This window comes from Rattus rattus, chromosome 3 (assembly GCF_011064425.1).
Source record: "Rattus rattus isolate New Zealand chromosome 3, Rrattus_CSIRO_v1, whole genome shotgun sequence".
Taxonomy (NCBI): Eukaryota; Metazoa; Chordata; class Mammalia; order Rodentia; family Muridae; genus Rattus; species Rattus rattus.
The window spans coordinates 14992242-15004870 of record NC_046156.1 but is presented as its reverse complement, the minus strand read 5'-3'; the positions used below and the strand labels follow the sequence as shown (position 1 = coordinate 15004870).

At 46.7% G+C, this 12629-nt stretch overlaps 1 protein-coding gene across 1 annotated transcript in view; it reads left to right on the top strand.

The window, feature by feature from the left end:
* Positions 1–7459, top strand: part of Ddah1 (dimethylarginine dimethylaminohydrolase 1) — a 125365-nt gene extending 117906 nt beyond the window's left edge. Inside the window, exons 5-6 of the mRNA XM_032897218.1 lie at positions 2360–2503; positions 4619–7459. Coding sequence (XP_032753109.1) covers positions 2360–2503; positions 4619–4735 — 261 coding nt within the window. The 3' untranslated portion in view covers positions 4736–7459. The remainder of the gene's footprint in view (positions 1–2359; positions 2504–4618) is intronic.
* The last annotated feature ends 5170 nt before the right edge of the window (positions 7460–12629 follow it).

Sequence of the window (12629 nt, the reverse complement as noted above, 5' to 3'; positions counted from 1 at the left end):
AGCATAAGCAGAGGTAGAGAAAGCCTGTTGGTTAGCCCTCCCCTCTGCTTGTTCTCTGGGAGCCTGGGCCCTTTGAAGTGCTGCCCTGCCGGGGTGTCCAGTGTAAGTTCATCCTTTTGGTAACACACCACACACACACACACACACACACACACACACACACACACACACACAAACAAATGCACACACAAATATACACACACACACAAACGAATGCACACACAAATACACACACATACACACACACACACACACAAATGAATACACACACTCACACACACACCACAAATGAATGCACACACAAATACACACATACACACACCACAAATGAATGCACACACAAATACTTACATACACACACACAAACGAATGCACACACAAATACACACATACACACACCACAAATGAATGCACACACAAATACATACATACACACACCACAAATGAATGCACACACAAATACACACATACACACACCACAAATGAATGCACACACAAATACACACATACACACACCACAAATGAATGCACACACAAATACTTACATACACACACCACAAATGAATGCACACACAAATACTTACATACACACACCACAAATGAATGCACACACAAATACACACATACACACACCACAAATGAATGCACACACAAATACATACATACACACACCACAAATGAATGCACACACAAATACACACATACACACACACAAACGAATGCACACACAAATGCACACACAAATACACACACACATACACACTCGAATGTGAGCACACACACACATGCACACACAAATACACACACAAATACACACACACGCAGAGGCACACATACGCAGGCACACATCATGAAGGGCTGTGATCCCTGCACCTCTTTCTCTGCCCTGAACAGCAAATTTACTGCAGTGTGTGTGTGTGTCTGTGTGTTTGTGTGTCTGTGTGTCTGTCTGTCTCCTGCACACAGCTGTAAGTGAATGGCAAACCATCTCACCAGTCAATACCAGCACACAGGCAATGAAAATGAACATCCAGAGAGGAAAGGGGAACCTGGTCCTCAGCTAACAGGGAAGAAATACTGCATGACCAGAATCAGCCCCTTTGTCTTTTCTATGAAAAAGAAGGGTTGCTTGGTTATTATTAACAGCTACTGTTTTGGAATCCTTTAGGAAGGGGAGGGCGGGGAGGGGGAAAGGGAGAGGGTGAGGGAGAGAGAGAGAGAGAGAAAGAAAGAGAAACAGACCACTCCTGATATCTGGAGCATTTGATTTTCTGAGGTGAACAGCTCCACATGTGGCCAGTTCATTATTAAAAGTCATTTCTTACAGCACGGTTTATAATTTGCCACAAAATGATACCAAGGAGGCCTGGGTAAATTAATTGGAAGGGTTCTCTGAGGTAGTGCTGGTAATCTGTTAAGGCATTTGTTTTAAGAGAAAGTCTCAGTAGTAGAACTTATCAGTAAATTGCCTCATATATCTTCAGCATTAAATTATTCTCCCATTAAGAAAATTATAATTCTTTTCTTCCCAGTAATGAAAGAAAAAATGAAACTACGTTCAAACTATTCTAGCTTGGCTGCCAGCCCTTATGTCTGTAATTTCTGGAATGCCCCCCTCAGAAGCTCTAATGAATAAAGCTCAGGAAAGGGTGATTAAGAAGAGAGTGAGGAAAAGCAGAGATTAGAATTTCAAAGAAATGCCATCATCAACTGAAGAAAACTCCAGGGCCAAAGAAGGAGAGGACTGATCCTGGAGGAAGTTGATGGGGGAGAGGAAGGAAGTCTGGTCTCTTACTGGCACTTCCTTAACTCCACTACCTTGGAGATTTAGTGTGTCCCCTCGCTGGTAAACAAGGAGTGAGCATGGCTAACAGCAGTCCTTCTGCCCCACCCCCACCCCATCGTCACCCTTGGGCACATGTAAGTGGGCATAGATAGATACGTGGTCGATCTGCCCACCTGGCTCAAGTGGAGAGGAGATTCTAGTGAGACCTCAGCCTTGTGGGCTGGCCACACTTCTTCTCTTTCTTTCTCTCTGAATAGAGAACACGCCGTGTCATCCATTTACCCAACTGGCTGTTCTCTGGTATTCAACAATGGCGGAAGGACCCCGCCTCGATGTATTTTTAATAATTTTTAAACCTTAAAAACAGAGACAGACACAAGCCTTAAGAGAACACTTATAAGATCACCGCTAGACCATGTTTTCTTCTCTGGCTCTGAGTGACTTAGAGGTGACATCGGGAGCCTGAGCTGCAGAGCAGTCTAAGGTAGCCTTTACAGGTTGTGTCCCACCCTCCTGCCTTCCCCCTATGAGTGTGGGAGGCTCCACTTCAACCTGCTTCATTTGTTTTCGTAGATCATGCAACAGATGAGTGACCACCGTTATGACAAGCTCACTGTACCGGACGACATGGCCGCCAACTGTATATATTTAAATATCCCCAGCAAAGGGCACGTCTTGCTGCACCGAACCCCAGAAGAGTACCCAGAAAGCGCAAAGGTAAAAAATACCATCTGGGCCGCAGCTAGAAGGTCCTCTCTGGGGACCTTCTCATGACGGAATGGCAGAAAGGGGCCTCCTTATACTGTACAAACCCAGACACTGACAGCAGAAAGGACCGTTGATAGCCAGATGTATCGGCTTTTTCTCTCTCCTGCAGTTGGCCAGTCGTACACACACAGTGGCTGGGGCCATGCTGCCTGCTAGTGGGGGTTTCTCACATAAGAACCCCAAGGGCTGGGGGGGGGTAGCTAACTGTCGGAATGCTGGCTTACCAAACTCTTACCAAGCCCTGAGTGGAGTCCTCAGCACTGAGCACCAGCAGGGTGTCATCCCGGGGGGGCCCCCCTCTTGAGAGGCGGAGGATTAGGGGTCCAAGCCTGACCTCAGCTATATGGTGAGTTCTTGAAGTCAATCAGGCTACACAAGACTCTGTCTTCAAAAACTAAAAAAGTAAAAAGGAAAGAACTCCCCCAATCTGTGCTCCAGCTCTTAGTATGCATCCTTCATGAGCTACCACGGGTACATCTGAGAGGGAGGGAGGGAGGGAGGGAGGGAGGGAGGGAGGGAGGAGGAGGGAGGGAGGGAGGGGGGGGAGCACATGCCAGTGCATGTGAAAGCGGAAGCCCAAGGACAATGCTCCTCAGGTACCACCCACTTTTTTTGTTTTTTGTTTTCTTTTTGGGGGGTCTTTGTTTTGTTTCACTTTTTGAGACAGGGTCTCTCTCAGGCCTAGATTTTACCAGGTTTGCTAGGCTGGGTCACCAGCAACCCCAGAGATCCCACCACAGGTCTCCACTACCCCAGAGATTACCCCAGGCTTTTTCTACCTAAGCTCTCTGCAAAGAGCTCAGGTCCCTCTGCCCACAGGCAGTCACTTTCCTGCCCCAATCACTCCCCCACCCTTGCTCTGGTTTTCACACAGGCAGTGCTCTTAGACGAGGCTTATTCCCTAATAGTGGCCGCTCTGTTAGTACCTGAAAAGGGAGTTGGGGAAATGCAGAGGTAATTCTGTTCTCTTACCATAGTAGAAGTGTTAACCTGAGGAAAATGTCAGACTCCCAACCCTAGACAAAGACTGGAGTAGCTCCCGATGGACGGTGGATCATACACTCTCCTGTGCCAGGGTTGTTAGCAATGCAGGTTCCTGGGCCCCCCAGCCTAGACTACACTATGAACAAGCTGCAAGTCCACAGACCCCACTTTGAGGATCTCATGCCTCTTCAGCCTCATTGGTCACCTAGCAACGGAATATCATTAACTGCCTCTCAGTTCAGCCCTGTGTCCATCAACAGTAGAATCACATCAGTAACACCCTTGTTTGCCAAGGGTCTTTCTGGGCCAGGCGCTGTGCAGAGCACTTCCTGAGCGTTGTCTTTAGTCCCTGGAACAGCCCTAGAGTAGTAGTGGCCCAGCCTTCCAGAGGAGTGAATGACCCTGGAAGGACTGCCATGTCACTGAAATGGCAGTAGTAAGTTGATGGCCCTGGATTTGGAGCCCAGCTGGCTCCTGCACCCTAACCAGTGTCCTGAGTTTTAAGGAACGCAGTGTTTCTGAAAGAATGAGGCCGGGTTGTTTTTAAACAGCGTTTTCAAGTAATTTTGTTTTTTAAAGTGTGTTTTTGATCACTGGGGGGGGGAAAAATCTATGGACAGTTAATTGGATGTTTTGACACATACTTTCCATTACGGTTGAAAGATGCTATAAAATTCACACCTATAATTTAAACACAGCACACACTCAACTTACATTCTGTCTCATTTTCCTGGTAGAGTCAGCCAGGAAGGGAACACGAAAGTGTAGTTAGGAGTGCATCAAAGTGAAGGGAGGGGCGGGATGTTCAGGCGGAGCACTGGATTCAGGAATGACCATGGCAGACACGTCCAGCAGCGGTCACGTTGGTGATCCTTCATCTGGAAGTTAAAGCATAGAACAAGAGGTCAACCATTGGTGGTCAGCTCTGGGGTGGGTCTGTGGGCGTGTGTGCCTTGGGCCTAAATGACTGAAAAGCATGGATAGGTGAACTGAATTAATTCTCTGTCCCTGAGGGCGATGGGATATGCCAGGATGTAACGCACTTTCTACTCTTCCTTCTCGACTCCCACTACCTCACAGGTTTATGAGAAGCTCAAGGACCATCTGCTGATCCCTGTGAGCAATTCTGAGATGGAGAAGGTGGACGGCTTGCTCACCTGCTGCTCCGTTTTTATTAACAAGAAGACAGACTCTTGAGCGGAAGAGTCCCTCCCAAGCGGCCGGCGAGTGGCCTAGGCCAGGCTGATGATGGCTCTGTACCCATTCCTCCTGTTTCCTTTGACAATCTACTGTGCCACTAACTCTTGTTTACAAAGAATTCCAATCTTAATCGCCTCATTTCCCCACACCCCCCTCTTCCTCATGGGGCCCCCTAACCTGTGCACACATTTGCTCGATGAACTAAGCAACCTAGGAAATATAGAACTAACGAATCATTGGAATGTGATTGATAGCGTGGAGGCACTCACTCCAGCCTCTGTGTCCTTAGTGTGGGAATAATTTAGATGCAGGGCATCCTGAAGGACTGACCTGGGCAGACAGATAAACAAACAAGGGACTTTCTTTCTCTGCTTCATGAGTTGCGTTTGGTTCCTGTGAGATTCCTGAGAACGTGGATTTTTCCCATTCCCCTCTCTTCTCACCTCTAAAACACTTTCTTCCAGGTCTTCCTTTGGCCTTCCTCACTTCTTTCGTAATCACCTTGAACCTGGGTTTATCCAAGGTCTTGAACTCTGGATACCCTCCTAACGTCCACCCTGTCTACGTGCAGTCCTCTCCTCCTCACAGCCACATCTCCTGCCACCACCAGCAAATCAGAGTGGCCGGTTGGGGACCAGGAACCTCACAGAGGCACATCCTAACAGGGTTTCCCATTAGCACACCTAGGAAGGTAAATTCAGGTGGTTGATACAGGATGTTTGATACAAAAGCCTAGAAACACCCCCATGGGTACATCTCAGAGAAACTGAGTCACTGCCATGATTTTGCCTCATGACTGGTCCTATAGGAGCGTGGAGGAAAGTCTTTCTCCACCCCACCACCTCCCCCTTTTTCAGCTTCCTTCTGACTCAACCTTGTACCTACCCCCTTAGAATACACCATGATCTTGAAAAGTCATTTCCTTCAAAAGAGGCAGAACATCTAATGATTGTTGACGGTCTGGTGAGAGCTAGAGGGAACTGCCTCCACCCAAGGCCTAGGAGCACAATCAGGAAATGGTTCCTAAAGTCAACCTCAAACAATGTGTGAGTCTCCTTTGAAATATCCATGACTGCTTACTGTGGAATTCAACCGAAACTTCAAATTACACAACTTTCAGCCGACGCAGGTCTCTCACAGGGAACAATACCACAGCAAAGGAATTCCTTTCTTGAAAGCTGAAACAGGCCAAGCACATGGTACCTTACAAGGCACGGTGACCCAGCCAGGCATGTCATCAAACTTCTGGTCACTTCTACCTTGGCTGTATAGCCTGCAGTCTGTCATTCGATATTTAAAGTTGGGGAGACAAAGGCTATGTCAGCTCTAGCTCTCCTTACCTCCCTTTGTGATCAGTGTTTCTTCTAGTGAAGGCAAGAGAGACTGGGCCTCATCTCATCCCCCTCAGTGGCCGGAAGTGAGAAAATCAAGACATCCTTTACCGCTCTTCTCTTAGTTGGCAACCTCTCTGAAGAAGTCTCCATCGCTCCCTTGCTGTCTAACTCTAGACTCATATCGCATGCCAATATCTAACTGTACACCCTGTGAATGAACCATATCCTGGTCACTGTCCCATCTCACAGCGTATCACGGGTGAACAGTTATGCCGTCTCCAGGGCAAGGAAATATGAGCCAATTGCCTAAATTCATAAAGAAAAATTGTTCTCAGCCATTAAGGTTGCCTTGAGGGGTTAAAGTTGACCCCACCTACACTAGCAAAAAAAAAAAAAACAATTTCTAATTGTGGGAAGTGATCATCTCAAAAATCAACCACAGGAAAAACAGCCCACTGTACACATACCAGCATATAATTGTCACTGACGTCTCTTCTATCCTCCCGGTTCCAGAACTGTCCTCAATGATATTTAGTCAATTGCAAGTGATTAGATTTCTTTCATGGTGACAGTTTCTTCTACCAAAGGTGGTTTTCCAGTTCCCCTTTCCTTTTGCATCCCTCTTTCCTTGTTTGTCCTGAGAAATTGACGAGAGTCCCTGCCTCCTCCCCATCTTATTCTGCTCTTTGGACTCCCTGTGTGATACAGTGATGTGAAAACTCAAAATACATGCAGCACGGCTCCTGTGAGGTCCTCATCAGCATGATGTTACCTCTGAAAGGGAAAGATGTCATTACCCAAGTTCCCTTTGTGTCTCACAAAGACGGGAAGACTAACAAGAAGGCTTCTTAACATCATAAAGACATGAATTATGTTGAACTAAGTATATAGGTTGGGTTAGAATGAATGGGTCCGTGTGGGTTGGTCTAGTGAAGAGATGAGCTAGAAGGAATGTGTCATTTAGCGTTATGTCTTTAACCGGTGGGCTGCTGTAAGAATCAGTGGCAGTTCTCTCTCTGCCGTGTGTTAATTGCTCTAGAACGCTACAAGGAACTGAATACTAAGGCCACATCTCTACATCTCTGAGAAGGGGAAATAAGATAGGCTGTAGTCTCACAGTGTGGCCTAGGTGGGGTTGCATGTTACTCCCTAACACGCTGCAGAATTCAGACATAGTTTCTGTGTGGTGGTAGGTCTGTGCTTTTTTTATCGTCTTGCCTGCCATCTTCCAGCCAGTGTATGGTTTATCCAGTCTGTGTGCCAAAGCCAGCCATGTCTCCCACGACCCGTTAGTCCCGAGGAGTTCTGCCCCAACACTAGTTTCCAGCTGCCCGCTCCTAATGTACACCAATCAAGACAGAATAAAATTTGAGTTGTTCGGTGCCCAGTGGTGTCTGTGTCCTTTCTTCTTTCCATGTTTCCCAGTTGGCAGGTCACGGCATTCCATTCAGGGCTAAGTGAGTGGTTTTTCTTTCTTTGTTCCTGATGGGAGGTAGTAGGGGAGACGAAGGGGGAGAAGGGGAAGAGGACAGAGGGGTGTGTGTGTGTGTGTGTGTGTGAGAGAGAGAGAGAGAGAGAGAGAGAGAGAGAGAGAGAGAGAGAGAGAGAGAATATACAGCCATAAAGTTGCTTTGCAATGAGTTTTGTTTCCATTTGTTTTCCAGGAAGAGTTTTGAAGGAGACCTGAAGGTTATTCTTTATGAGGTTTTCGTAACCCAGTAACTTCGTAATCTGAAAGAGCCCTGTTTTATTAAAAAGACAATAACTATTCACTGTAAAAATAAAATACAAGCAATACAAAAATACTACCTAAAGCGTAAAGATGGGGGTGGGTATCAAAATAGCTCAGCAGCTAAAGGCCCTTACCACAGAGGCCTCACCTCCAGAATTCAAATCTTAGACGCCCACAGGCTGTCTGTGCACACACCCGGTCTTGTACCTCTTATACACACAATGCTAATAATAAATAAAATGTATTTAAAGGTTTAATTAAAGAGAAACTACACAAAATTCATCACCCATAGTTAGCTACTCTTAACATTTCAGAAGATACCACACATTTATGAATAGATATTCCTGTAAATTTTGAATAATTTCATATTGTCATATAGTCTAGAGTCTACTTTCTTTGTTCAACAATGAATTAGAGGTATCTTTCCCCCTCAATAAAGGCATACATATCCTCAGCTGTAATAGCCCCTAATCTTCCACAATACGCTTACAGAATGGCCCTTTTTAAATTCCACCGTGATATCACCCACGTGTGCTATGTTCCCACTGCTGTCAGGGTTCCTCCAATTGTCAAAATGTACCACTTAAAACGAAGCTTCCACACAGCCCTGCAGTTAGTTCAGCCCTGTCATTATAACAGATGTTACATGGCAGTGCTCCCCAGATGCACAGAGTAGTCCTCAAGCTCCTCGGGGAGGTAGTTGATCTCAAACCTTCTCAGTTGGTGTAGTTAATGAATTCCCTACCATAGGTTGTCACTGACGTCAATAGGGCTAATACTTGCTCAGTGCCAAGTGGCACTCTGAAAAACCTGCTCTTGGCCCAACAGAAAATGAAACCTTCCCCACTCCGAGTGCCAGAGTCTGGAGCTCCTCCCCCAAGGAAAAGGGGATTCCTCTCTCTCTGAGAACCCCGAAGGGCAAGGGTTCCCTGACTGATCTCGCCTAACGCTTTCCGAGTGAACAGATACCTTCTCGTGACAAGCTACAGCATCTAGAAATGGGAACAAGACTGAAGAACACTAGGTAACAGTAGTTGTAGACACACACTCAACAGGCGCCCAACCTTGCCAGGCCCTGAGCCCAGCCCCTGTCTTCTGAGAAGTGGCTGTTTGAGAAGGGCGGGGAAGTAAGACCTCGAGTAGACAAATATTTGGACCGAACAACACGCAACACAGACCCATTAAAGAACAAGAGGTTGTTGGTGTCTGGACTGGGTGTTTCTAGGTCTCATTTGGACAAGCGATGGTGTGCACACAAGTAGCAAAACAGCAAAGGGTTTTATTCAAAAGCAAAACAAAAGTCCAGGCCAGACTCCTTGCCAGAGAACAGTGGGATGTCTGAGTGGCAAAGGGTACCGGGTCACTGTCTGGGACCGTCTTCATGGATCCAAGAGGGAGAGGACTTGGTGGCTAAGGAGCAAGGCGTGATGACTTCAAGTTTGGCCTGACAGGTTTGGGTTACATGAAGATTTGTTCGCTGTGCATGTCTTTTCCCATGACGCATCTGATTTTAATCATATGCGTTACTAATTGTGTATGGGTATAAAATGGTAGGTGGTGGTTTTCTCCAAAAATTCACTCAGAGGAAAGTCTTCCTTACTGAGTGTACACCCAATACCAGCCAAGTCTGGATGTGCCCACCTCTCAGAATACATTTCAGGACCATCACAGAAGAGGAATTACCAAGAGCGTGCTCAGGGGACCAACCTATTGCATTGCTTTTTTTTTTTTTTTTTTTTTTTTTGTCGGAGCTGAGGACCCAACCCAGGGCCTTGCGCTTGCTGGGCAAGCACTCTACCACTGAGCTAAATCCCCAACCCCCTATTGCATTGCTTACAGTAAGGTTTACACGCCGCTCACAGTTCAGGGCAAGTAGGGGCCCCAGGTTGCTAAGTGCTTTGTAAAGAAGCAGCAGTGGGTTTGTGTAACATAGGCCAAGTGAGGCCCTGGGCTGATAAGCTACACTTGCTTTCCTTGCCTCTGTGCTTCCCAGGCTGAGGAGACCCAGAAGGAGCTGAAGAGAGCCAGGGTCTACTCTGCCCTCAGCTAGTTGGCATGGGAGTAGCCCCCGGCTGAGCGAGCATCTTGAACAGAAGCACAGCAGAAGCACACGATGTGCACTCCAAAAGCAGGTGTTCCTTACGTAAGTTACGGCTCCTATGCTCTTGGGAAATGAGTCACAGCCCCCGTCCTTACGTTACCGCTCCTATGCTCTTGGGAAATGAGGGTCACAGCCCCCGCCTTCCTGGAGATGACGTGCAGCAAAAGACGAGGAAGATGGACTCTAGAGCCACAGCAAGAGGGATGGCATTGTGGAACAGTGCTCAGGGGACTGGAGAAACGGCTCAGCAGTTAGGAGCACTGGCTACTCTTCCACAGGACCAAGGCTCAATTCCCAGCATCCACCCAGTGGCTCATGGTGTCCTATAACGCCAGTCTCAGGGGATCCTGTGCCCTCTTTTGGCTGCTGCAGGTGCTGTATGCACGGGGTGCACAGACATACAAATGGTTCATGACTTATACACAAGCAAAACGGCCATATGCATGCAATGTGGAAATAAACTAAAAGAGGGGGTGTGTAGAACAGACAGTAGGGTCAAGCAAGTGGATAGTTCGGCTAAAATTGACAAGCCTACGGGTGTGGTGAGAGAGTGCAGGCCGGAATGTCAGGAGCCCTGCATGCTGGGGTCAAGTACTTGGACAGCATTTGTCAAACCGAGGACATTTGACTTGAGCCATTCTGTGATAGTGGGGCTTGACCTAGCAGCATTGTAAGGGACAACTGGAAGCTGAGAAAGACTAGTGTTTCTCTGTTTGACCTCCTCACGTTCTGTTTTCTTAAACGTTTCTACTTCCCATCTGAGTGGGGCCTGACAGCCAAGCGATGAACTCTTCCTCTATTTGCTCTCCCAAGAAAGAGTAAAAACGATTGCTAACATCTGCCTCTCAGCTCCAAAGGGACATTTTCAGCACAAATGAGATAAAGGAGCCGGGGGATGGGGGGGGAGGGGAGCATTGGAAGGAAGGTACAGCGTAAATATCATTTGCAGCATCGTTATCCTCATCAACTCCTAACCACACGCTTGGATCCCATCAAAATGTCAGCTTCTGTTTGAAACGTCAATCAACCACTCCAGAAATAGCTGAGGACTTTCATCATCATCGCTGCCACCGAGCTGGCCTGACAGCTTCCACGGTGAGTTCACAGGTGTCCTTGGCATCCTGATGTGACAGCTCCAGCCACCTATCCTGTTAAAAAACTGGGGATGTTCCTCTCTTCTTCCTTGTCCAAACACTTATGTCTAATGCAGTGGGAGCTGGGTTACTTTTAGTACATGGTATCTGGGGTTATCGGCCGTTAGAGACCATTGAGCTGCCAAATATGCTACGGCCCCTATAAATAAACAGAAGGCTCATGGGACTATGCCAAGGAGAACACTGCCTGGGCGACTTGGGACATGATGCCTGCAAGCCATGGCGTGTTGCTAAGTGTTGGGAAGCCCCTCTATTTATACATAGATGCTTCGGTTGCTTTATTTCGAGTGAGGGCAAAGAGCCCCAGGGCAATAAAACCGTCCTAAGAGGGCAGACTGCTTTTCCCTAGCCTGTTGGTTTGATTTTTTTTTTTAATTTGAGATAAGGGACATAGATTTAAATGGCCTATATTTAAGCTTTGAAACTTGATATTTTGATGTACATATAAATTATAGAATAATTGCATAATATAGCGGACATTTTTGTGTATAAAAATGTTTAAGATCACTTTTTTTTTAAAGATTTTAAGTATGCAGTGCAGTATTGTCAGCTGTGATCCTGTGTCTGTCAGCTATGATTCTGTGTCTGATGTCGGCTGTGATCCTGTGTCTGATGTCGGCTGTGATCCTGTGTCTGATGTCGGCTATGATACCGTGTCTGATTTATTTGTGATCCTATGGCTATATATTAAGTCTCTAGAACTTATTCATCACATGTATCTGAACTTTGTACCTCTTAATCCACATCATTGACTGGCCCATTAACCATTTCTGTCTTGAAACGCAATGTTCTATACCCGTACATAGGCAAAGAAGTTTACTGATTGAAATTTGAGGGTTCAACCCTGAGAGGGGACAGCTCCCCAAAATATAATCAGGATACTACATGCAATGTGTTGAAACATCCTGTATCCCAGCCGAGCACAGTAACTGCTTATTCCACATGGATCCCAGGAAAAGTTCAGACAGCAAACAAGTTCTATTCCAAGCAAGAGTTCAGCTCTGTAGAAATGTTAGCTTTATTACTTCTGGAAGGAGCCTGTGGAACAAACACTGATTCATGCGCCCAACAGAGGCTCAAAATTCCAGGGCAGGATGTGAACAAAGTCATCTGTTTTGTTTACTGGGGACCCAGATGAGTGTGTGAGATTCCCTAGGGCTAATACCAGGAGAGAAACACCAGGCCCTCTCTCTTGTGCCTTCTTTCAGCTTAAAAAACCATGGGAAGACAGACGGAACATTGTTACCAGGGCAAGATGGCAATGAGAATTGAGCGCCAATGCTCCCCCTTGTGATCCCAGCACCCAGGAACTGAGGGCAGGAGGTCACCATGAGTCCCAGACCAGCCTGGGCCTCACAATAAGGACCTGCCTCTTAAATAAATTAATTTAAACATCAATGATAGAGTAAATTTTTAAAAAGGATTCCGGTAGGAAATAGAATTCACTGTCCCTTGGAAGAGAGTAGAAGGAACATCTGTGTGTCCAGAGGCCTAAATGCTAAAGGCTGAGTGAGATAGCCCAGCATCACAGCTCTCCTAGGCTCGGCAGGGCAAGGAAGGGAGATTGTGC